Source organism: Epinephelus lanceolatus, chromosome 19 (assembly GCF_041903045.1).
Source record: "Epinephelus lanceolatus isolate andai-2023 chromosome 19, ASM4190304v1, whole genome shotgun sequence".
Classification (NCBI taxonomy): domain Eukaryota; kingdom Metazoa; phylum Chordata; class Actinopteri; order Perciformes; family Serranidae; genus Epinephelus; species Epinephelus lanceolatus.
Genome location: NC_135752.1, coordinates 16,375,758 through 16,402,531, shown reverse-complemented (window position 1 = coordinate 16,402,531; position 26,774 = coordinate 16,375,758). Strand labels below are relative to the sequence as shown.

The following is a 26,774-nucleotide window of genomic DNA, read 5'->3' as shown; positions in this document are numbered from 1 at the left end:
ATGGTCCCACAGGATGCTGGGTAACGTCACTTTTATCTTTGTAATTGGAGTGCGATGCTGCCACGTCCGTGACCATGACTGTTCTCTTGGGTTTCCTAACAGGCCTTTTCCGTAGCAGATAGTTTGACTTGTTTTAGGGAAGAGGAACTAACCTGTAGCCTGAGCATACAGTCGAATCCATCAAGAAGTGAGGCATGGTGCAGCTCATGTAGCTGTATTAAGTGCTTCACCTGTGTGGGCCAAACAGCAGCGTGGCTACGAGGTCAAAACACTGAACCAGAACAGCAAGAACACAGTCAGGGGACAACCCTAGCTGCCCCACATCTCCACTGACCTTCATTTGTCAGTGCTCCCCGGTGCTAAGTGAGCACACTAATAGGCAGCGATGTTGAACTGTCAGAGCAGGAGCACTCTGGGCTATTGTCAAATCACCGGCTGGCTGTGCTGTAACAATGTGAATGGAAATTTGGCCGGGCTGGAAACTTTTCTAGATAGCTTTCCTCAGGCCAGCTGGGCCAGCCAACAATGAGCATTAAATATTCACACTGTTAGTGGGGTGAATAGATGAGCAAGGGTTAAATATGTCAGGTACAAGTTCCAGTCATTTTAGCACTTGAATATATGCGGTTTAAGGAGGAGTTATCACTGCGATTCCAAAGACATGCTGAAATGCACATATAAATACATCATGGGCTCAGTATTGGGGAGCTATACAAGTACTGAAATATTTAAGAAGTGTGCATGTGCAAAAAAAAAAGTAGGTAGATGCATTTTTTGGATAGATGCAACAGCAGGACATGATACAAAAAGTCAGATGTAATACACATAATGACTGTAATTACATGTAGTTACGGCTGGATGCACAGTAGTGACCACGTGCTGGGGTGGGTGAGGGTACAGTCATTATGTTTGTGTGCTGAACATATTTGTACATTGTAACGCTTTGTCTGTGTTGGCCGTTCATCCCTGGGAAAAAGAGAAGCAAGCAAAAACAGACCTGGAGGTGCTGCAGCAATAGCTGGTGGGTTAGCTTTGAACAGTGTCAGAGTTTTAGAGTGGATTTTTCCTTTAATTAGTGTAATTATGTTTCTCACTGCGGTTGCATTTATACCATCTTAAGTTGTGGGAAGTTTGGGTGTGGTGTCTTTTTATCCTTTCAGGTGCTGTGCTGCAGGCAGTACACTGAGATGCATATTTGCTCGAATAAAGTATGCAACCTCCTGACCGGTGTTCAGTGGATAAACAAAGGAGGGAGCCTTGCTGTTGTTACCAGGGGGTTATTTGGATTCTTGCTCAACAGGCTGCTTCACTCGGTGAGTGTGTGTGTGTGTGTGTGAATGAGAGAGGGAGACAAGAGACTGACTACGTTCCTGGAAATGCCATTCCATTGGTCAAAACACCATAGCAACATAGTTCCACCTATGACAAGGGAGCAGCCAGTGGTTTTGAAGGAGTGATGTGAAGCAGAAAGCTACATGTGGGGAGGGAGTTCAGGGGGGGAAGCGCTAGGGGAGGGATTGGAAGTCTGGGGTCTAGTTTTTGCCTGAGGCTCTCAACTCAAATTGAGATTCCACCACACGTCCAACCTGTTGTGTTGGTCTGTGCGTTGCTCTCTATGTCTCCCCCCACGACAGCAGGTACTTCTCTTTCAGCTGACTGTTGAGGTTTTTTTTGCTTTTTTCTGTCCATTAGTTTTGTTCCTTACCTTTTGAAAATTGCAGAGTTTGCTTTAAAGGGACAGTTCACCCTAAAATCAAAAGTACATATTTTTTCTCTTACCTGTAGTGCTGTTAATCAGTCTAGATTGTTTTGGTGTGAGCTGCAGAGTGTTGGAGATATCGGCCGTAGAGATGTCTGCCTTCTCTCGAATGTAGTGGAACTAGATGGCGCTCAGCTTGTGGTGCTTAAAGCAGCAAAAATTACATTTGAAAAATCTCAACAGCAATGTCTCTTTCCAGAAATCATGACTTGGTTACTCAAGATACTCCACAAAACTTGTTGTGAGCAGTTTCATGCAGGAACTACGACCATTTGCGGAGCCTGGGCTGCCTACAGAGACCGGACTTTTTCACAGCATATTCGGAGGACATGTAGCAGCAGATCGTGAGGAGATGTTCGCTGTATTAGACAAAAACTTTTCAAGCTTAGAAAGATTTAGAGAGCCTTTAATGGCGTCCTCCTTGGCTGAGCTGTAACATTAGCTAGCTCAGTGGTGCTAGGTGAGCTAGCAGTAGATGCATGCTTCCTTCTGCACTGTGATATAGTTGACGTGAGTGGATTGGTAGAAAGAAAATAGGTCCCACATTAACTACTTACAGCAAAATCTGTGGATTATTTGGAGTAACCGGGTCGTTTTATCTGAAAAGACAAAGCTGTGTAGTATTTCAAAGGTATTTTTTTGGCGCTTTGAGCACCACAACTCAGCCAACATTTGTAAGTGAGGCCAATGTGGACAGTAAATAGGCTAAAAATGGGCCCTATATGGGATTGCCCATGGGTTCCATATTGACCCCATGCCAATTGCCCACATGGGTGGATTTACCCAAGTGATTCCTTGATAAGGTGCCAATTTTGGGTCGATCACAGTTGCTACCCAGGTTACCCTTGCATAACCGATGTGGAGCCTACTTGGGTAAACCCACCCATGTGGGCAATAGGCATGGGGTCAATATGTAACCAATGGACAATCTCATATGGGGCCCCTTTTTCAGCCCATTTTGTACCCACATACAAATGCTGTCTGGGAAGCTGAGTGAGAGAAGGCAGAAATCTCTACGGCCGATATCTCCAATACTCAGCAACTCACACCAAACAATCTAGACTGGTAAATAGCACTACAGGTAAAAGGAAAAATATGTATTTTTTTTTTTATTTTGGTTTGGACTGTCCCTTTAATCCTTACACAAAGAACTACCGTAGTGTATGTATGTAGCTTTAAGTAGATGTAATGTAAAAATCAGCAACATCAAACTTCCTCTGTCACAACCTACGAGGACTAGACTCCAATAGAGCCCTCATTTCTTGTTGGATCTCTATTTAAGACTTCAAATAAATTACATGAATGTCACCATAAGCAAGGAATGTATGTCTAAATGTTGAAATCTTTTGCAGGGGTTCATTAGCTTCGCAGCAGAGGCAGCTGGTGATGCAAACATAACATTAATTGCCAAATCATTTAAAGGGGATGCATAGAAAAAGATCAAAACACCAAATAATACTGTGAGAAAATATATGCACAGTTTATTGATAGATGCAAATAGGTGAGGCACACACAAAATAATTCAAAATCAATCATGTATTAGTTGTAAGATCTGAACATGTTTGTTTCTGCAACATTAAAAACATCAGTCAGTCACGGACTAAAACCTGGTGCAGGCTGTTAAATTCTGGACTTTATTAGGAAACTCTTTGTTGGAGATAAAATACCCATGAACTCAACGCTCTCTCTGCAGCCTACATGGGACGCAGGAGGCACAAAAAAAAAATCCAAACAAACAAAAAACAGGCCCAGCTGCTGCTGCGCCAAAAACAAATCACTTGATAATCCACATATGAAAATAAACAGAGAAATTCCAGTGACTACTACAAGGATAACAAATTATAAATATGTTTTAACCGCTGCTCATATTCATGGCTTTTTAAGACCTGCTTGGGCTCATTTTTTTCTTCTTCTAATATCATCTACAAATTACTGTACAAAGTTGTTTCTAGAACATTCTGTGAAAGGCCAGTTTCACAAAGGACGAATGATTAGGAATATTTACATTTGGCTTCTGAGTCACTGTAACATATACAAAGAACAAAAGGCACTGTGACAGATGTCAAAAACATTTAAATATATACTAAAAAGGTAAGTGTGAGGAGAAACTGGGCATCCACTCAGTCAAAGCAATCGCTAACGTTGCCAATTGTTTTGTCGGTCCAATTAATATTTAGTTGTTAGACAACATGGCTTATGATTAATTCATGCTAAGTCCTTGTTATGCAATGCTGTCTAACAAGGATTGTGCAACTTGTTCACCAGTATTCACTGAGGAGGAGGCATTGTTCTGCAACTTCCTGTGGATTTGGTTAACTTGACTTTATGTGTGCACAGTATACATTACGAGGTGCCCATGAATAAACATGACGGAAAAGGTGCAACAGTGTGCTTGTGACCTCGTGTTTCTGTTAAACTTAAAAAGTTAGCTGCACATTTATGTAGACACGACACAGCATTACTTTGCAAAGCTGGCTGACACAGAATAATGCTATGAATTGATAGCCTTTTCTCACTGGGTAAGTAATATTTAATAAATACACACAATACAGTGTCAAACATGGAACTTTGGTAAGTGTATTATAGGACTTTTCCTTTTTTTTAACAGATGTATTCATCAGCATCACTGGCACAAAGCGATTCTAGTTGGTAAGTGAATGTTTTAGTGATTTTGTCCGTACGTCTGTGACTGCTATAGGAACATTTAAAAACAGTTGAATTTTCACAAGTTGTTTCTTTGCTAAGTCTGTAGCAAGATGTGTGTGTACAGAGTGGACGGTTAGGTTGTTGCATGGCTCTCGTGCATGCAGCAGTAGCGCAAACAGGTGGGTAGGTTCACAGTGTCTCCCATCCATAGTGTCTAGACATTAACATTGTTGGTCTTTCGCGCACACACATTCACACGTTACTTAAGCTCCACTCGCACGTTTCCAACCCCCAAAGTGAGGCGTCACTTTAGCGAGTAGAGCAGTTCAGCAGTATGGCAGAGAGACAGAGGGTGAGCCGAGGAAAAGTACTGACAGCACAACCAGTCCTCCAGCTCTGCGTTCCTCTCTGGCTCCAGCGAACGCTCGGCGAACTTCATCATCAGCAGCGCCCGTTTCACATCCAGCCAGTTCAGGAGGCCCTCGTGCCGGGATCCGTCAACAAAGCCGACCCCCTGTCCGTGCCTCTCCCACTGCTGCTCCATCAGGTCCCTCCTGGGACCCCAGAGCAGGCTCTGCAGTATGCGCTTGGCCTCCTGGATGTGGATGCGTTTGATGGGGTCGGGTTGGAGCAGAAGTTGAGCCAGCCTCTGGAGGCCGGCTGAGTAAAGGGAGACCGAGGGGATTGGAGGCAAATCCTCACAGCGGTAGTCTTGTTCCTTCAGAGCTGGGCTCACCTCAAACGGGTTGGGTTGGTGGAGGAGCTCGTAGATTAGGATGCCAGTCTGGAACTCGTCAAATTTACGGTACTGTGCTGCTGAGAGGATCTCAGGTGCCAGTCTGGCGTGGTCACGCTTGATGCGAGGGTCCACACTGGTTGAGGCGGCATCTTCGGCGGAGCGGCGCTTGGCCTTGGCAAAGTTGCTGATGAGGAGCCGGGGAAGACGCTGACTGTCCACACCACTTGAACCGTTACTGGTGCTGTTGTCAGTGGTGGTTTTTTGGGGGAACTGGGAGGACCTACGAACATGAGGCACCAGCAGCAGGTTTTCGAGGCAGAGGTCGCGATGCGTGACCCCATGCTCCTTCAAGTGCTCCAGGCCATGGCAGAGCTGCAGGAGGAGGAAGCATATCCGGCGCTCATACACTTCTGGCTGAGTTTTATGAAACGCCGCCCACTCCCGAACGAAGTCTGCTGCTGTCTGCTGAGGGATCTCAGAGGTGATGACCACCACTCGCTCTCGTTCTGTCTGCTGGCCTGGCGCAGACGTGGAGGGCTGAGGCAGTGACGAAGCAGGTGTGGTGGGCAGAGAGACTTCGTCAGAAGGCAACATGCTCTGGGGGACGCAAGCGAGAAAGTGGCCACAGTCCTGCTGCAGGTTGAAGTGGGGAGGCATGCTCTGCTGCACCGACAGACCGTAGAGATGACCCTGTTTGGCATCCATGGATGGACTCTTGCAGATCTGTAGAGGTATAAACACAAAGGTCAGTGGGAGGAAAGAATGAAGCAAAGGAGAAAAAAGGGGACAGAGGGAGGGGGGAGAAGAACTCCCCACATAGGGAGCAGGGCCAAGAAACATAAGAAAGGAAGTGTTGTTAGTGTGGTTTCAAGGTCAACACCAATTCAGTTCCTGCTTGAAGAACTCAAGTTGTGTTTAAATAGTGCAGCCCCTCAGTGTCTGTAATTGTCTCGGAAGCTGTGGCAAAACCTGAATTGTACAACAAACATACAAATGTTACAAATCTCATTGTGTGTTGGGGTCAGATTTATAAATATAATCTCTTCTTAGTGATTAACTGCACAAAAATCTTCTTTCATGGAGTTCAAATATCAGTCAGCAACACACTGGAAGGCACATCTAAATATCAATACATAGCGTTTAACATGTTCTGTATAACACCAATCAGATTACTATATAATCATTTGTATGTGTGTCATAATGCATCATGTGTGTTGAGTTATGTGTGTCTGTTGGCCTTGACAACAGGGGGTTGTCTGGCTGTAAATCCTGCCTGGAATCCAAAGATTAATTGGGCCTCGAGATATTAAGCAAGACTGCGGGCACCCACGCCGTGGCTCAACACATACTGTACAAACAGCTGCTACTTTGTACAACACTAATGACTTTGGGACAAAGGTTAGTGAGACTGAAGCCACAAACCCTTCTTCCTGGATGTTTACACTACAGGCCCTGGAGGTTTGTGCTGCAGCGTGGCCACCCCATCAGTAGCCTAAGAACAAACAAGACCACCGCCCGATTTTAATCTCCTCCTCCTATCCTCAAACTGTCAAATCCCTGCTTAAAAGATTGATGTGCGACACCCACTGTGCAAATCATTCCTCAAACAACAGTTAAGATAATCTTGAGTGGGCTGCGAGTTGCTCTCCTGAATACAACCTCTTACTGGAGAGAATAAAACACGATCTGTACATTACAAAAACATTATAAACACACACTTGTTTACAATACTACACAAATTGTTCTATGTACTTAGTATTCAAAGTCAATTCCATCCATCAAATAATGATATGGTTCATATATCAGCAAAGACTGTTCAGTCTCTGTAAAAATCTATTAAGCATTAAAATTAGGTATTTGGTGATGATGCAAAGATATGGACAATTCTATTTCTCTTTGGCATTAAAGTTATAATCACTTAGAATTACCTCAAATCCTGTTTTTGATACTGTGTTCTGCATTTTTTTTAGCAATAACTATCCATTGTATTTACATTTACGGTTTCCTCTCTATACATTAGTTTTCCTGTTAGTGGCGGAGTCCGCCATTCCTATGTGAAATTCACATTTCCTGCCTTTGCATGAGGGATTTGGAGGAAAACAACACATTTTATCTCATTGATAGTAGCCTCACTGTTTGTTGAACCCTGATCGAATTGGTGTGATTTCTTTCAAAAACAAGGGAAAATGGCAATGAGCAACTTGATGAGAAATGTCCCACAAAATGAAGAAAAAAAAAAAAAAAAACTGGGGAAAACTTTTTATTATTATTATTATTAGATTTTGAAATTATGTTACAGAATTATTATAATTTTTAAGAACTCTTTCCAAGTCATTTCCTTATTTTTAACCTTCTTTTTTGTTTATTTTTTACTAAGTTCTTGCTCAATTTTGGGTCATTTCTTCTTCAGTTGCTCATTGCCACCTTCCCACGTTTTTTAAAAGCCGTCAGGCCATATTGCCCAGGTTTCAAAGGCCTAAGTTGCTGCTAATACAGACCACACATTCCCTACGACTACTGCTTCACATTAGAAGTGTCCAAATGGCATGATGGCTTTTATTGTTAAGTAGTCACATAAAACACAAGGTTAGTGGTAATCAAAAATGCATCTACAAAACAAAACATTTTTGCATTTTTTAAGACAGTGGATCAGTAAAATAAACAACTTTCCTGTGCCCTGCTGTGTTGTGAAAAACTGCAGAATAACACTGCACTTGCTGTCACCATCAATAACCGCAAGTTAGAATAAATGAATCAGGACTGAAATATTATAGACTATAACTTTAAGGTGTTCTAGTTAAACCAAACCCACATTTAACAAAGTCACTGTATAAAATATTAGGTCTAGTATTTAAGGATTACCTTTACAGCATAGGAGTTGGCGGGGTCTGAGGCGCAGGCAGCAGAGTAGTACACAGCATCTCCTGAGTTGCAGCTGGGCTTGTTAGAGGTGAGCCTGAACAGAGACCAGTTGCTCTCCTCAAACCTCAGTGGGTTCCTCTGGGAGTGAGTGAAGTGATCCTCACATTTAAGAGCCAAGCGCCGCAGAGACTCGGCGTACAGGCCTCCCAGTTTGGAGTACACACCCTCCCTACTGTCTATGTTACTGAGAAGAGTCTGGAGCTGCAGGCTGGAGCCCAGGTTTGGAGCAGAGCTTGGTTCTGAGGCCGAGAAGGGCACGCTGAGTTGGGGGGAAGAGGAGCAGGTGATACTGCTCCGGCAGTGGACGCCCAGACGCCCGTGAGTCTTTAGTGGCTCATCCAGTGTCCGGGACCTCGAGGGTCGGCTTAGTGGGGCATGGCAGCGCTCCAGAGACTCATTGGAAGAGAAAATGGGTCGTGGGTCAACCGGGCTGGATGGTAAACTGGACCGTGAGTTGACATCAGCAGGTCGACACACGTTGCTCTCCGAGCCCGAGAACGGAAGGCGTGGGTAGGCTCGGACAAAGGGTCTTCCGTTCGAGTTATCTGGAGCTGACACAGTGCGGTTGACCATTTTCTTCTCTGGGAGTGGAGGTGGCTGGTTACTTAAGCTGTTCACGGAGGGCGGGTGAGGAGACCCTGGAGCTGAGGCCGCCGGACTTCTGGAAAATGGAGAGGAACAAGACATCCGTGTAGCATCCCGAGACCCTAAGAGAGAAGAAGGAAATAACATCAGAGGGTGTCGAGTTAGTTACAGTGTCCTCCATATATAAGGAAAGGTGAGTGGTATGAAACATTGGTACTTAACGAACAAGAACAAACTCTAGTACTCTAGTTCACAAATACAAAACAAATTTTGTGTTTTGGGAAATACGTTTCTTCTGGTTTTCACAGAGATAGATAGATAGACTCCTTCTCCACTGCCAGTGGGCCAGACTGGACAACAGGTTAGTAAACAGCTGAAAGCAGCATGGAGGCCATAGAGATAATGTTGAAGTGGTTACTTCTTTTTTTAAGAGTAATATTACTTATTCAGTCTCTCTTTCAAACTTGGTGCTAAATTTCGGACAATGTTTGAATGCTGCTTGGGCGGATATGGACGGTATTTTCTACATCCTGTCATTGCATCTCGCTAGCCAAGGGGCTAAAATTAGCGCGCCCACCTAGGTGTTGTATTTCCATCACTGCTGATAGAAACTGATTGCGGCGAGAGCCAATAAATACCTGGGACTACTGCCGAGTCATTCAACCTGGGAGTGAATGCCTAGTGTAACCTTTCCTATTGATACAAAGTCCAGATGTTAGCGGGTGTTAACATCAGACAGAGCCAGGCTAGCAGTTTTACCTCTTTTTTCAGTCTTTATGCTAAGATAAGCTAACTGATTGTAGCTTCATATTGAACAGTCAGATGAGAGAGTGATAGTGATGTTCTCATCTAAATAGACTAAATAAAAGAAAACTATTCTTTATATAGAAATAACTGACAGATATCGACTTGGAAAATAGACACAGACCATTGGAGACTTTCCTTTTTCCTGGATTCACACACTATATCCTTTGCGCCTCAGCGTACTTTTGAGTTAATTTCCTGTAACCTCACGGCACTCACAGACTTACATACTCCTGCCTGACAGCTGTGAACTTGATTTATTTACGACGCCCCTTCTGTCACTGCCTAGCGCTCAGCCTGAGTACAAACACATACCTCGTTTCCTCAAAAGAGCTGGAAATTTCCACAATCCAGAGTTCAAGCTGACACTCAAAACATCTTCCATCCAATTATGATCCATTTGTCAATTAAAGACTTAAAGTTGGAACTTGACTTTACACGAGAGGAGACAGATACTGAGATAATTGCGTGGTGCAGTCTTCAATAACTGCTTTCACAGAGTGAAGAGAGAGAGAGAGAAAAAAAAAGTACTCCGTAGGATGTAGCCAAGCCCTTTTTCCCTCGTTATCAGAGTCCATAATTATCTCTTCAAACAACATTGCCCAGGAAGTTACAGCAATTACAAACGTCTGCGCCACGGAGGATACGTGAAGGATGACAATCGCTTCTACACCGAGATCCCGTGCCACTCATTCTGAGCCACGTTTCAGGTTTGGTGATTGCAGAAATCACAGTGTGAACATTTACAGTCAAAACAAACTGTATACGTGCACTTGACGAAGGAGGAAGAGAAGAGATAAGTGGCTGTTGTAACACCAGGCAGCGCTCCCTTTCCTCTTTTCACTGTTGGTGCACAGTTTCACTCTGAACAAAGTGCGTTTTCAAAGTTCAACATAGTAAACAGGGCCAGAACAGCGAGACAACTAACACACAGGCAAACACATATCAACTGCAGAAGAAGAATCTAACTTTCTCAATAAACTACACATTTTTTCTCTGTGCATGTTTCTATTGGAGTAAATGGACTTGCACCAAAATATAATAACATGAGTGTGAGTGGTACTTACCAGTGTCAGCAGTCAGGTTGTCAGAGGAGGCCGTGGGTAGGCTGGAGCTGCTCAGGCCTCGTAGAGATGAAGTAGGACTCTCCACTGACCCTTGTTGGCTGCAGCGATCCAGCTCCATGTTGCTGCCACTCATCTTACTACACACTCTGTAATGGAAAAAACAACAGAGCATAAGTGAATATGATGGGACAAACAAGACGCAAACAAACATGCATTCAAACCATATGTATGCACTGCTGACATCATTGCCTAACATCGGTCCAGCTGAGCGTCCCCTGGTAGTTAGCCTGTAGGTTTCCTGCTGAAATAGAACGTTTCCTTTTTGTTCATCTGTTTATGAATGTGGAAGCGATCCACTTCCTCGTGATGTTTTCTTATCTGCACTATGCATCACTAATGAATCCATGTGAAAGAGCACACGGGTTGATTATAAATGACGAACGAGTACTGTCAGGAGTAGTTTCACTTCCTCGTTCAAGAGGAGCACTTCTTGATTCTGTGTTGATTTATAACTGCGACAAACAAGCCTCAAGACGAATAAAAATCATCATCATCATTAGAGAGGGCAGCTTTTCTTGTTTCTGACCACAAGTGGTGCAACAGGATAGTGGCACATTGGAGTTCCCTACATTTCCCAAGATTCCCTTGAGTTGTTTTCTTTAAAGGGGACTTCCACCAACTGTACACATCAAATGCTGTTTATAGGTCTCTGCTGCATTTATGACAAAAGTTATATGAAGCTTTTTGTGGCCCCACAGGGAGCTGCGTGATGTTTGAAGGTAAAGAAAATCTGCGGGTGTGAAATTTGAAAGAGATGAGCTGAACAGCAGGGTTTTCCATAAGCACTGGCTGCAGCTGCATAACGGACTTAAAAACTTTCCCAGCCAGCTTTCTTACTGTTTCAAGTCACGTCACCCTCTCTTTTAGATTCTGGTCGATTTTACCTAAATCTTTTAAAAGAATGAAGGATTATTAGAGGATGTCTGGTTCTTAAGGTATCAGAGAAACAAGCTGAGTTAGCATAGGAGCAGCTCAGTGAAGAGTCTCCAGACCCCCTGGGTTGAACCAAAGAGCATCACAGAGACACTGACTTTTAATATGAAATTGCTTTATTCAGTATCTATACCAGTTTTAATTACCTGGTCTGTTTGTTTTGGAGAGGAGGAGACCTCTGCGGATAATTAGGCTCACAGTAAAGACCCTCTTGAACGGTCAACACTGAAGGAACGCTAATGTAAAAACAAGATGAGCACTAGAAGCACCTAGCTGAGCTAACATTAGCAGCAGCTCAGCTCGTGACATCTGGCTGCCAAAGAGTGTTGGTAAAACACTGATTTTTAATGTGAAACTGTTTTATTCAGTGTTTTTTTACGTTTTATTTTTATCAGGTCCATTTGGAGGAGGAGGAGACCTCAGCAGATGATTCGGCTCGTGTGGAGTGTACTACAAAACAGGACTTGAGGTTAGAAAGGTAACAAGATAGATCAGCGTTGTACCTATGCTGAACAGCTCACCTGCACCAGAGCAGGTTCACTTCAGAGAATTGGATCACAGCCTAACCACTGACGAATTAGATCACTGGGAAAAAGTCCTGAATATATATTTTTGTCGTTGTACCCGATTTTCTATTCACATTCTGGTTTTAAAGCAGAAACTTTTAACAAACAGAGACACTGATAATGACACTAAACACATAGGCTGAAGATCATTTTAGACACTCTGATTCCATCACTGCGGCTCAGAATAACACGAGACACCTACAGTACATGATGATCACTGGAATAAAACAAAAGATTATCTTTTGTTAGACAACATATCCACGCTGTTTATTGGCTCCCGTGATTAGAAATGCAATATTTGGTCTGCTAGATCTCATCAAGTTCCACTCTTAACTTCAGTAGCAGAAACAGTTTGGCATTACTGTGAAGTGTTCTGATGTGATATATTCAGAGTACTTTCTTCATCATCCAACAAAACAGTAGAAAGTGCAGCTGGCTACTCCTCTTCACCCAGCTGGACATTGCATGCACTTGCGGAAAAACACTGGAACAGACCTCTGTGCCAAGCCCCTCATCTCTGCTGGAGGTAAGTGCTTTGAGGCCAGCACTGCATAACACATCTGGATCTCCGACCAGATTGTCAGTGGTTGAGTTGCAGTCCATGAAGTCTAAAGGTAACCTGAGAGCTAACATTAGCCACCGATACCTACTGGTCATACCAGACCGAGTAAAGCTGTGCCAGCAGGGCACCCTGATGGTCGATGGGTGGCCTCGGTTCTCAGCCAGCTGGGGACGTTTATTGCATGTAATTTCTTTCTCTTCCTTTGTTTCCTGTCATCTCTCTCCTATAAATAAAGGCCTAAAATACCACAAAAATACTTCTAAAAGCTATAGCAGCAAACCCTTGAGTGTTCTGAATTGAGTGTGTTTACTGCTTATGAGTTCAACTTTTCATTTGTGAAGGAAAAACAGATATTTAAACTGTCAAAAGTGACACAGCCTTGCTTCATGTCTTTTTACCTGCCAGAAAGCAGCTTTGCATTCTTCTCGTGCAGCTCGCCTGACTATCATGATGGCCACTTATAATACCAATGAAAACTGTGCATGAGCAGACTTCCTAATCAAGGTGACCAATTAGGCTGAGTGACAGCCATTCACTTGTCTCATTATGCCCGCTAATGGCTCGGGGAAAGCGGGTCCCATCTCATCCCTTCATCTCTCTTCCATCACAAAATGACTCCTCTATCCGTTTATCTGCTCGCCCCCCGACTTCAATTCCACCATAAATCAGCACAACAAACAGACGAGGAGGAGAAAAGGCGAGGAGCGCAGGGGGGAGACAAAGGGTTAGGTATTCTCCGTGGGCATTTAGCTAAAGGATCCGCTATCGGTTTACAGACAAAAGGACGGTGATGAAAGGCAGTGGAAATGCTGAGGCAGAAAGAGAAATGGTAATGGGTGCGGGAGTTATGAGTGTACGTGCATTTGTGCGCCTATGCATGTCTCACTCCAGATCTCTCAGATTTGTATCCAAAACATGAGATTTTCCTTGGTAAAAGAATGTCACTGCTTATGTCCTGCGGGAGGATGTGCATGAATGAATGAGCCTTCTGAGCAAGGGCATGCAGGAAGACCTTGACTTAGATTAGGGCTGTGTAAAATTATACAAGCATTTAGGGGCTGCGACTAACAGTTATTTTTCATTAGAGTATTTTCTTTGTTTACTGACTAATTGCTTGGCCTATGAAATGTCAGAAAATAGTAAAAAAAAAATGCCCATCAGTCCAAGGTGATGTCTTCAAATGACTGCTTTTATCTGAATGATTCAAAACCCGATTATAATTCCTTTAATTCTCAGACTGCACAAAAAGTAGTGCTATGTTGTGATGATGTTACAGGGGCTGTTATAAATACACATGCAGATGACACTGCTCTGATTGCATTAAAAAAAATATTGTTTTATGCGTATGCTGGTGTGTTCTTTATACTTTGACAGTTTTCCTAAAGTTGGATTTAAAGAAATTGCAATATATCGCCTTACTTACAGTATCACCATTGGCAAAAATGAACGATCAAATCTTTCTGAACGACCCTTTTTAGTGTCCGGGATGTACCAGGTCAGCCTGTTGAACATCCGGGTGCTCATGATTCCCTAAAGTGTCGTAAAATAGTGCAGCAACAACACTAAATGAACGAGGGAGGACTGATTAAATCAGACTCAAAGCCAATGGTGCATTCAGGTGCTCCTCTGATGGCCATTCTTCCAACTGTGGTGTGTTCATGAGCTTTAAGTTGTAATGTGGAAACAACATGGACGCTACAAAGCGGTCCAGGTGACTTATGAAATATGATTGGGAACTCATTTTTTCAACACCACATAAATGCAGCACAATGCTGTGGATGTAAGTGTGAAGTCTGCTACTTGCCCCTCAAAGAAGGACTGATTGGTGGGTGGGTGACATTCTGTAGCATCCTATTGAGCGTACATAGCCTACCTACATACACGAGGGATCAGTGCATTTAAATTAATATTTTATCTTAATTAATGTTAACTTGTACATTGTGACTGGTGATGCATTGAGGAGAAGTTTTGTGTGGCAAGCAGCATAATCTATGTATCAGAGTGTCATGAAGAAAGTGCCAAAACTTTAAAGACTTAACACATTTACATGTAACGCCTCGACTGTTGGTTAAATAATTATGATAATCGATCAATCAATTACCATAATATTTGCAATTAATACTATGTTGACTGACTGACAATCCCTTACTTACAACCTGACAGAGACAGCATTAAAATTAATGATTTAACTGATCTCCAATTACCAAAATCATGTCATCAAGACACAAAAAAGCAGCAATCATCAGGATTTTATCACTCTACGTGGAATGCACCGTTTTAGTCTAAACATCTATTAATAAAGATCTTAACTGCTTATTTCCTCAGAGGAGATTTAATCACTTCCGTAGCTAAAACAAAGTGTGTGAGAGATACAATCACCCCAGCAAACCTGTCACACAGGGTCTGACTTCTGCAATCAGCCCGGCAACGACAGTAACCCAGATTTAGAATGTAAACAATCACGCTACAGTGAGGAACACACTGGATCTGCTGACACACATGCTACCCTGATGTGTGTGTGTGTGTGTGTGTGTGTGTGTGTGTGTGTGTATTTGTGTGTGTGTGGTATTAATAAAGCTGTGCGACAGGAGCTGGGGGAGTTTTTTAAAAAGGAATCAGACTGGGGTTACAGCAAAGTGGCTACAGATAGTGGTGTGACAGTGTAAAATGAGACCCAAACTAAACTGCAGCAGTGTTGTTGTTGTTGTTGAGGATCAAGTTCACACAACTGGTTTCACTTCCTGACTTCTATTTAGGGGCCTTCTCTGTCATTAATATATATAATGACGACCAAGCGCTGCATGTCGTTGCATCTTTTGGATGTGCAAATACACAAACACATTCGCTCTCCTAGAGACAATATCCTTTGAGTAACAGTCTGAATCAGATTGTACTCAGGTGTAGGTGGTATCATGAACACCTGTACAATGTAATGCAATCCCCCTGCAACAGCCATGTTATACACACAACCTTTAAGTGGCTTCCAATGTTGACATTTTAATGAGACGGAGAGGATCTGATTCAACTGTTCATTATATAAACTCACAAAAGGTAGTATTAATTGCATTGCTGTTAGATTAAATCACATTATATCGTGCATGTGTTTTCACTTTGTATGCAACCTCTGTATGTCACAACACACAGCACAGAGAAGAATGTGTTGTTTCTTTCCCATGATGGTAGGATAGTAACCATGGCTATACAGCCATATAAACCAAGTCTTTGAAACAAAGATCCATTAATGTTTGACACCAATCCTTGTTATCTTCTGCAAACTGCTCCAGCCTTGTCTTGTTATCGTCTCTGTCAGCTATCTCCTTCCCTTATCCAGTCCGAGCAACTTGCATTTATTGGCCCAGCATCATATAAAGCAACACACTTTGCTCTTGAATTGATTTCACTTCTCTTCCTCTCAAGCTTAACAGTGCTTCAATCTTACCAACAGGAAGGGCTCAAATAAAATAATGACATTATTCAGGTAGTAAAGTATTAGATGAGTTAAGAAGAGGAGCAAAAGGCAGGGTGTGAAACAGAGGAAATACAGAATACGCAAAAAGTTGACCACATGCTATCTGTCATGCTATCTGTGCCTTCGAAGCCACCTCTGAGTTTTGACTACCGAGTCCTGGAGAGAGGTGTGAATATTAGCCTGTGTGGTTTCCTACTGAAACTCTGCAACTGTCTTCCTGTGCGACAAGAACACCACTACCTCTCTTCACATGTCTAATGAAAAGTGCGCCATCAATACTTACAGAGGACCCATATGAGAAAAAGATGCCTTCAGGTGCCTACCTCATGCTGGAGAGGCACAGGTCCTTGTCCGGCTGGCGGGCACAAAATGCCCCTGGATCAGACCGGTGGCTCCCTAAAGCCCCGCCATGTGTAGTAACACAACCCTGTCTCCACGCGAGTCATATGTGTATTTAAAGTCAGCAAGCAAGGCAACAGCACCATTAGATGCGCAAAATTTAAGCACTCACATCTCATATATAGCATTCACTCATTGACCTAGCAGTTCACTTCAGACGGCAACAAGATGCTATCTGTTCTGCTGCACAGAAGGGATCAGGACGCCTCTGTGAAGGGAGGGGCAGCACGTCCTGGAACCATAGTTTAGAGAGCAAAAGGCAATTCAAACTCAGCGAGCTTGAATCCACGTCTGATCTATAAATTCTACTTCTACTTGTGGCAACAGACCGCCAGGCTGGGACAGTCTGGGAGTTGCCAGGGGCAACAATCTGTTCACTAAAGCCCCTCCCTTTGGCAACCTTCACTGACCGGTGGACACGCCTTCCCCGTTAAAGAGTACTTATATACACACTCATGCATGACATTGGCACACGTACAAACACACATGCCTCTGGTTGACACACCACATGACATGTACGATGACCTTTTATGAGGAATAAAAGGGAAAATTTGGTGTTTTCAACTGTGATCAAAGGCTCTGGGAGGCAGATTTTTCGAGCCATCTGTGACTCTTAAATGATTCAGCACACCAAAATGCTGCTTCATGGGGTGCATGTACACGTCTTTGTATAATGAATGTTTTCCATTCATGCCACACACAAGATTCACTTTTTTTGTCAATTATAAATCTTTCTATGAAGTTTTGATTGCTTTGCAGACAATATTTAGATTCCCTGCAGTCACACTTGCTGATTAAATACACTAAACCCGCAGAAAGCCTCAACTGTCGCCGCCTGGCTCAAGTCGTTCCCACATGTGTCTCAACAAGGTGTATTTTTATCAGTGCAGAATGTCGGCAATGTCATAACAGGAGAGATGTGTCCCTACTAGGATTACCACAAACATAAGGGCCCTTGAAACGTGATCGGCAATCTGTGTTTTAGACAGTAAAACACTCCCGCTCAGCTTTTGCTGACTCTAGCAGCTCAAGATGACCGAACATCTGTTTGTCTTGAAGAAGTCACAGTCGCGCGCTGCACCTCATCCTGCCACTGTTCAGGACAAAGCAAAGTTTATTTTGAGGAGATCATTTGATGCTCTAATATGTGCAACACAAGGCCACTTCTCTGTTTCTGCTTTGGCGTAGCTGACTCAGACAGCGGAGTGTATTCTTAGCCTCATGCAGACTCTGGGTAAAGCACGTGTGCAAATGTTACTGCTAATAAATGGCTATGTAAGCCAGGAGCATGGAATAAATATTGTTACTAAGCATTAAAAATAACCAGATTTTAAGCACGAGGCAACAGTGCAAACAAGACAATTTTTTGCCCACAGATGCATTGAATGCCTCCTAGAAACAACTTTGTCCCTGGATGAGAATATGAATGCAAAAAGACCTTTTTTTTTTTACAGTTCTGTCTATTGTGCTGCAGCCAAAACAAATTTACAGCAATGTGACACAGCGGGGGACAATTTAACAGACCCACTTTGTGTGTTAATTAGAATTGAAAAAGTCACATTACTAGCATGAATAGAACAAGGCATGCATTGAGGAGTATGCCGGAACAGTTTGAATGATCACAGGCTGCAAGAATGGAGGCTGATTCAAGGCTGAATGACGATGCAGTGAAAGGAGAGGGCACAGTAAGATGCATGCATGTGCATTGTCACAGGCTATACACTTATATCCTATAAGCAGCACCAATACTATACCATACCATCAGAGAGTGTTTATGCATTTAGACTAAGTGCACGATGTTAAGTGCTAAATTATGGAATATAATGAAACCATAGTGCCGCAGCTGAATTACAGTCCCATTAGTTCAGTGCAAGTCTCAGGTAGGAGACTGAAGGATAGACACGCAAATGTGTGCTATAATGGGCAGCCCAGGTTTGATAAATGCATAGCATTCATCTTACAGCAAGTGTTTAGTACACAAGTGTGCAATTAACCCTCTATTAGATTTTTTCTTTCACATAGCTGTCTTATAGAAAACAGTATTTAACACCAACCTTCCCTCTAGATGGCTGCTGCTTTGCCCTTATTCAGCATATATGAGAAATTTATAATCTGTAAATTGTTGGAAACGACATGTGAACAAAAGTTTTTTTCAGCTGCACTAAATAAAATATAAAACATGAAGTATAAAAAAGACTTAGGAAGCTGAATGATGATGGCAGAATGCATTTAATTCTTGCTTTATCATTTAAGTCCTATATCTTGAGAAAATACTTATCATCTGGTGGTCACAGCTTCCCAATTCTCAAGAACTGCTTACTTTTCATTGCTTCACATACGAAAGTGAAAACCATGATGATGAATGTGTGTTAGTCAAACTGAGAAAGCAATGTTATGGCCTCACACCTCACCTTGAAAGTGGCATTGTGCAATTACTTCTGACATTTCACGAACATGGCGGACTGAAAATTGTAAATCAATAATGATTTTGTTCTGAGATTCATCAAACACAGACCTACACAGATACAGTGCTAGTGCTCTATGCTGTTTGCAGGTTAATGATTGAATGTGTAAATGCCAAACAAAAATGTCTTTGTTATTCCTACCTGTGCAGTTTCTTAGGTGGGGGAGGCGGTGGATTGGACTCATTGTTGGCTCCCTTCCCTGCTGCCAGCAGCTCTGATGAGCCGCCATGCACCGGTTGCTTGGACGGCATGCTCCCGTTATGCTTGGCCTCCTCCTCTGCACCGGTGCCCTCAGTCTCCCCCTGACAGGCACCATTGTTGGGGGCAGCCGGGGGGGCCGTGCCTGGCTCTGTCATCAGAGGGGGGCTGCTGTGGGCCTTCCAGTCCCTGGCCTCCTTCCAGACAGCGGCACCATTGACCAGGCCTGTCTCCCGAGAGGTTGGCCCTGGGTCGGCGGCCAACTTCTTATTCTCCCCCTCTTTCCGCTCCCTCTCGTCCTCCTCCTCTTCTTCCTCGATGCGACAGTTCCAGCCGGAGCTGTGGTGGTGGGGCTTGTGCCAGCGTTCGGACGCCGCTGCGCTGTGGTTGTCTGTGTGGACCTTGAAGTGGCCCTCTCTAGCAGAGACGAGGAAAAGCATGGGGAGTTCGGGGAGAGGGACGGGGGATGAAATGGACGGTGAGAGGCTGGAGGTGCCCAGTCTAGGGAGATCAGGAAGAGGCACTGGAGAGGAGATGGACGGTGAGAGGCTAGAGGTGCCAAGTTTGGGGGAACGGGTGGTCCTTTTGGGGGGAATGGGTGGGCTAGACTGAGGCTTGGGGTGAAGAGTTGGGCTGGCTTCTGTCACCAAAGAGGGGGCGCTGTGGCTGGGGCTGGGCCAGCGGAAGGCCGGGCTGCTGGGGTCTTTACGTGCTGTGGGACTGAAGTGGCATTGGGTGCTGATGGCTGAATCTGGACTGCTCAGGTAGAAAGTTCTGTTGTTCTGCTCTGTGTGAGTGGCCATTACAGTGATGGTGGTCCGTTGACTCTCTCCTGAGGGATCAGAGCCCTGGGAGGAGTTCTTAGTCTGGTTTGGCGACACAGGATGGGATTGCACCCCATTTCCTTGCTGCCTGCGCTTTTTCTTGGTGCTCTCTGCATAAATGGGTTCCGAGTCTGACTTTCCATTGGGAGAGTTGGGAGCTGATTGCGGGCTACCCAAAGCTGGTGGGCTTTGGGGGCTCCCTGACCTATCTCGTCTTCCTCCTGACCCTTCTGCCCCAGGAAGTGAATCTGTACTACTACGATAAGAACAAGAGGAATCCGATAAGCTGGTCTGTGCAGACAAGACGGGAGGAGAGTGAAGGGATGGTGGGGGATTATGACTATTAGTGTCCACACTTAAAGCTGTGGCAGGGGAAGTGCTGGATGTCTTTGCTGTAACAGCAGCAGTACTTCCACTGCTGATACCATTGCTATTAACCGTGGGAGGACTGGACGGGACAATATCCACAGAAAAAGGTATCTCCACAGACGCCTGATTGGACTCCTGACAATTTGCTCTGGTGGTCACACCAATTCCATTGTAAGTGCTCTTGGTTCTGGTGGGGGTTGTATTCTGCTGCCTACAAGCGTCCCCATTGGCGTTCTTCTTTAAACTCTGAGAACCTCTACCGTCTTCCTGGGTGACGAAGATGTTGCTAATAATCATGGAGTCTTTAGGCAGGATGTTGGGGGATAGAGAAGACAGAGAGTAGCAGTTGTTGTAGTCCATCTTGGCTTCAGGACTCTGAAGAACTGCATCTCGGTGGGCCTTGTTGCAGCCGTTATTGTCAATGTAAAGAGACGACAGGTCCAAGAGCTTCTTCAGGCCCAAACGCTCAACTGGGCTCTTTGTGTTCTCCTGAAACAGACACATGAGCACACATTAAAGAACAGATACACAAGTCTGGACGGTAACAGACTCTGAGGATTGTTACAGGAAAATTAAATTTAAGAGAACCACCTGCTCTATGTTCATGTTGACGTCAGTCACCAACTCGTTGGTGTCAATGTTCATCACAGTAGGTTTGACAGCGATGGTTGGCTTGCTGTAGGGTGAAGGCGAGGTCACTCCAGCTTCTTCATCGCCTCCTGGGGTGCTCTTCAAACAAGCGGCTGGCACACTGCCACCCAGGCCGCCGACAGTCTTGTGGTGTGCACTGAACGGGTGGAAGCAGTTCTTACAAGAGCCCGGTTTCCACACGTGTTCTGCAAAGTCACTGCACGCTGACATCTTCGGTTTGCTAAATCGGGTTCGGTCAGAAGCAGCTGAGTGATGTGGCAGATATCGGATGAACCATCATGGCTGGACCAAAGAAGGTTGCAGCGTCACAAGATGTTGGTCACAAGGCAACATGTAGAGGAGAGAGACAGAAAAGAAGAGATTCATTGTTAAATGAAGCCACAATGTCTATGTCATCACTCTTTTTTGCCCATTGGTTGTATCACAATTAGAATCTCTTGTCTTTTTGACCAAGAAAAACTGCTTGTATTGTAAGAACTGTGTAAAAATCCTGTTTATCATCTTCCACACTTTACAAATAACAGAACTCATTTTCAGAGCATTGAACTATTTAACAGGATGCTCATTTTTCCCGGAGATAAATGGAGATTATGTCTATAAATTGTCAAAGTATAGTGAAAAATGTCAATCATTGTTTCCCAAAGCCCAAGATGACGTCCTCAATTGTCCACAACCCAAAGATATTCAGTTTAGTGTCATAGAGGGGTAAGAAATCCAGATAATTTTCAAATTCAAGAAGCTGTAATACGAATATCTTGACTTTGCTTTTTTTCATATTCAATTGATTATCACATTAGTTGGCGATTTATTTAATGGTCAAACTAACTGATTAATTGTTGCAGCTCTACTAGGAATGCACCAATCCATTGTGCTCATCAGTTTCGGCTTAGATACAGACCCTATTAATCTGATCAGGTTTAGACAATGACATGGCCGATCCACAATAAGACACTTTCTTTACAAAAGTCAGATAAAATTCTGTTTCCACAAAAAAGTGAAAGTTGGAAAAAAGTTCAAGCATCTATTGGAAAGTGTGAGTGACGAGGGAGTCCGAGCTGACAAGTGTCCCAAAGCTCATTAAAGACCTCCTTTAGGCTTTAAGTGTCATCCGCAGATGTAACTTAAGAAGACCTGGTGGGTGCTGCGCTGCTTGTTCCCATGGCCTCCGAAATTAGAGGGTATGTGGTTTCTGTTCAACCAGAAGGGCCCTGACGGTGTGAGCCCAGCGACATAAAAGCCCTCCAGAGTCCTCTGCAGCCCCCGACATGCTAGAAGAAGACGGAGGAGCCTCAAGCATCCCGGAGGTCGGAATGCCAGGAATGTCTAAAGTCTCACCAGGGTGAATCTCACACCCACGACCACCTCCCATCCCCCCTTACACACACACACAAACCTCCCCATGTGAGTCCTGCTTCTCTCACAAACAAACTGACCCACACACACACCTCCTTCCTCTCCTTCTTCTGTGTGTCCTGTTTAACCGGGCTGACAGTGAGAAGATCAACACCCATTTCAGAGACATCATTTGTTGTCCCTGCATCTGGGTGTCCCTCTTTATGTTCTTTGCACAGCTTTAATTGCCTCTCAACAAGGTGCTGCAGTGACACATGGCAACATTAGCCCACCATCTAGACTCATTATCCAGAAAACAGAGGAAGCAGTGACTCCCCTAAGACAATAAACAGAGCTCTATAAATACACTCAGGTAGCCTAAATATGACTGCGATATTCGACATTCTTTCAGCCACAGTGATTCTTGATATCTACAACTTTTTATCAAAGATAAAATTCCCCAACAAAAGATAAGGAACGCTTGAAGCTTGTTAAGACTCCTGGTAATTCATGGCTCCAGTATAACGACCTTGCCATCGACTAATCCTATAGGAATGAAGAGTTTTCCTGCTGGTAAAGATAATGCATGTTTACATTTTTCTTTGTTCTGTCTGACTCAGTTTGAGCAGGAAAGCGCCCGCTAGCACACTGTTTGTTTAACCGTTCCTGCGACAACAGAGGAAACGGAGCCTTGCCTAACATCTTATGGCATTGTGCATGAGTCATATGAAGCGATGACTGATCAGTAGGCCACTGGGCCTGCCGCTGTAGAGAACAGGCTGACTGCCAATCAAGACCATGACTAGGGGGGTTTCATGGGACGATAAGGCAATGACAAGGCAAACACAGACGGAGCACTGTCATGATGTGTTTTGTAAGTTGAAACCAAACTGTCAGGGACAATTTAGTCTGCTGTTGTTCCACTTTCTTTACAGGGAAATTAAAGAAAACAACAGACGGGGATTCTTTAAAACATTTTCTGTATTTCCAAAGAAAACAGATCCACCTCACCTCAGCTTAGCCCACCTCCTGTTTACATGTTCCATCCCTGCTTGTTTGAACAGAGATAGACCCCGCTGTCTACATTCCCCACACCTTCTCAAGCTCAAGGTCCAATATTTCTCACTTCCTCTTGTAAAAACACACACAGAGAGCACACAACCGCGAGAAGTCCAGCCATATGATAAAATCCAAGGCCTGCCATCAATTAAAAAAAGTATGAAAAATATCTCATGGACACGCCAGAAGACGGGGGCTGTAAAAATAAGATGAGGGCGAAGAAAAATGACTTGAGGCTGGATGTTAGTTTGCTGTGGAATTTACAGTTTCGGGCCTTCTAATAAAGACACGAGCCTTGAAGTCTACAGCAACATGTACCCATGACCTCTGTGCATCACACACAGACTCTTGGCCACTAGATGTCTCAAAACACACACTGAATTTTGCTGAGAATTTAAACCCACTGCTCCAACATCCTAAAAGCCAAAATTGCACATGGCTTTCCGTGGGAAATACCAAACTAGGTGTTTGCTTTGAGCGAGCAGGCTGTACTGCACTGAAGAATGTAGTAAAGATGCCATGTCAGACTGGATGGCTACAGTTTAAATAGCCTAGAGATACGGTGAGCAAGGGGAGTCATTAAGGTAAAGGTTAGAGGGCTTATCAACACTGAACAGCTGGTAAAAGTGCACTTTGTCTGAATCCTGCAACAGCAGCCAACATGCAGGCACCAGCAGCAGCAGACACACACCAGCACTGACGCACGCGCACGAGCACGAGCAAGCAGAGGGGCAGCCTTAATGAAGCATATGTGATGGTTATTATTCTGTAAAATACTTCACTGCATTACCCTGCTGGCTGCTTTTTACTTAAGTGCTGTGCCATGCCTACAAGTCTTTAAATGAATGGGATGCCCATTGAATCCCAGTCATTCATAATCCAAATAATTAAACAACCTATAGTCCATGTTTCGGTCTGATAACCAGGTCACATCAGCTTGTTAGTCACCCACTTTGAATACAAATGCTTTCACGAGCAACATTTGTCACGCCTGCCTCACTCACACAGCCCATTCATTAATATAGAAGGGGGGGGGGGGGGGGGGGGGGGTACAACCTGTTTCTTCCAAACTCGGTAGGGATTTCCGCCAAAACTTGACAACTTCTGCCAAATATCCCCAAACTTCCACCTTGAGACTACTCATTGGTATGACTTGTAAGCATGTTTAGTTAACACAAATTCGGCGTATCTTACACACCCTGAGTGTTTCCCTTTAAGGTGGCGGTTTAAGATTTGATAAAGGAACATTGGGGCTGAAACACTTGACTCGCTTGTAGCTAAGTTTGGTTTACGGCAGGTTATTGTAGCTGAAAAATGTCCTCGCGCGCTAAAGGAACTGGCAAAAATGGCTGTTTTTATTACCTGTATTAATATAACACATAAAGAGGAAATGTAAGGCTCAAGCTGTGTCGCTGGACCACATCATGGGTGCCTAAAAGGGGGAAAAGGAAAGCTATAATGTAAGGAAAGTAGCCAAGGTTAGTGTCTAATGACTGGCTGCTTACCTGCTCGGACTTTCTCTTGCCTGGCAACACAAAAGCTCTCCCAAAAAAAAAAGAAAAATAATCACAGCTGTGTCGTATCTGCTGTTTTAATTCCCACAGAAGCCGATATCCGTCTTCTTTTAGTTATCCCACACGCGACAGGTTAATGACCCAAGAGACTGTGCTTGTGCTGCTGCTGCTGCTGCTGCAGGCTGGTTACAGCTCCTGCTTCTGTTACTGCTGCTGTTGCACTGTGCAGAGGTGGAGTGTTGAGGCGGAGCAGGAGTCCTCTGCAGCAGCGTGGAGAGAGCACAAGGAGGTGGGAGGAGCTCCCAACCAAGCATGCAGTCTGGTCAGTGGCCACTCAGATTCTCATTAGGGCTTTTGTTCTATTAGCTGTCATAAGGATTATGATTTTTACAACCCAGCTGCTGTTTGATTTGCAGAAAATTGCACCAAGTTGCAGCTTGAGGCAAAGGGTGTCACAAAAGCAACATTTTTTTTGGTTGAAACCCCCCACTGGGCTGTGCAGGTTTACTCTGCAAGCAATCCATCTTGATCACACATAACTTTGATGTGGTGGAGGTGGATGTATACAAGCTTCCCTGGGTTTTTGCTCACCCTTTTCCCTCCTGCTACCCCCCTGGGCTGCTCCTGCTTCTGTTCATCATGGCTGGGGGTGACAGAGTGATAGAAAAAACACTGGCGCTGTTACTGAACCAGGCCGGACCCCTGCTGCTTTCCATTACAGGCAGCAAAAGGAGAGGCAGAGCCCACAGAGTGACAAACGCAGCCGCTGTGTCTGATGAAGGCGGTCATCCGGAGAGATTAACCTTTTAACTAAGCATCTTTTCTTTTGTCTCACTGAGAAATAACACTGAGACAAAGTGTTATCTGTTGGCTTTTTGATTATTTAAACAGGATCTGCTCTAGTTTGTGCTGGTTGGGTTTCTTTTGTTTGTCATAATGAGGCCAAAAAGGCCCTGAAGAGATGGGTAATGGCTGAAACAACACAGCAGCAGATCTGTTAACCCCCAAACCAAGCAGCCCTTCCCTTCACCCTGAGGATCCAATTCCTCCTCTACTTCCTGCAAAGGGACACATTCATGTACACGAATCGATTGGACACAGAACCTGCCAGTTTCCTGAACCTCATGCGAGGATTTATAGCGGAGCTGAGACAATCAGCATAAGTGGCACAGCAGAGACTGGATCCAGGAAAAGTGATATCTTTTACAAGACCACCTGTTGAATTTGGACAGAGTCACAATCCTCTCAAGAGGATTAAGAGTTTGTTGCACTGCATCTATTTTTGGCAGCACGGAGCATGTAATAATTCTGCTAATGGGGTATTTTCAAATGGCCTGCGCTTTGCATAAAAATATGGAAAAGCTTCAAGGCACATTCTGCTATTTAAGCTTGGCCTGCGAATTGCAAATTATTATTCATCTTACATTAAATTCATGCAGGAAGTAGCATATCCTGTTCTTTCTGTTCTGTTCTTCTCGTCAGCTGTATGTGGTGTCACTCTGTGCTCAGAGGAAATAAAACTGTTTCACGAGACACAGTGAGATAAATCTTCCGTTACAAGCTGGGATTTTAGTGCTGAGATGTTGTGGGAACATCCAAATTAGAGGAGCGCGGCAGGGGGGTGGAATCACTTATGGATTCTGCAGTGTTGGAAGAGTTTTTCCCACATCATTTCCTCAGGAGAAATTGCATAGTGAGGAAAATCACAAGGATGATTGGAGAAAAAGAAAGAGAAAAGTGTGGGAAATACAACTTTTTTGAATAGATTCACATGTCATGTCATATCCACCAAACCATTTACCTTATAATATCTATAAATGATCACAGATGAATTAAAGATGTCATTCCCCT

General features: G+C 44.0%; 1 protein-coding gene across 2 annotated transcripts; it reads right to left on the bottom strand.

The window, feature by feature from the left end:
- Window positions 1-3,215: 3,215 nt before the first annotated feature.
- On the bottom strand, window positions 3,216-25,162 carry prag1 (PEAK1 related, kinase-activating pseudokinase 1). Of its 2 annotated transcripts, XM_033647009.2 has the most exons (7): window positions 24,915-25,162; window positions 24,772-24,841; window positions 20,959-21,300; window positions 19,118-20,856; window positions 10,523-10,668; window positions 8,007-8,773; window positions 3,216-5,867 (listed from the first exon to the last, which is right to left on the bottom strand). In XM_033647009.2, exons 3-7 carry the CDS (start codon window positions 21,226-21,228, stop codon window positions 4,710-4,712), a joined length of 4,080 nt encoding a protein of 1,359 aa, XP_033502900.1. In that variant the 5' UTR covers window positions 21,229-21,300; window positions 24,772-24,841; window positions 24,915-25,162; the 3' UTR covers window positions 3,216-4,709. The 2 variants fall into 2 exon arrangements, with proteins under 2 accessions (XP_033502900.1, XP_033502898.1); XM_033647007.2 differs by lacking the exon at window positions 24,772-24,841.
- Window positions 25,163-26,774: the final 1,612 nt, after the last annotated feature.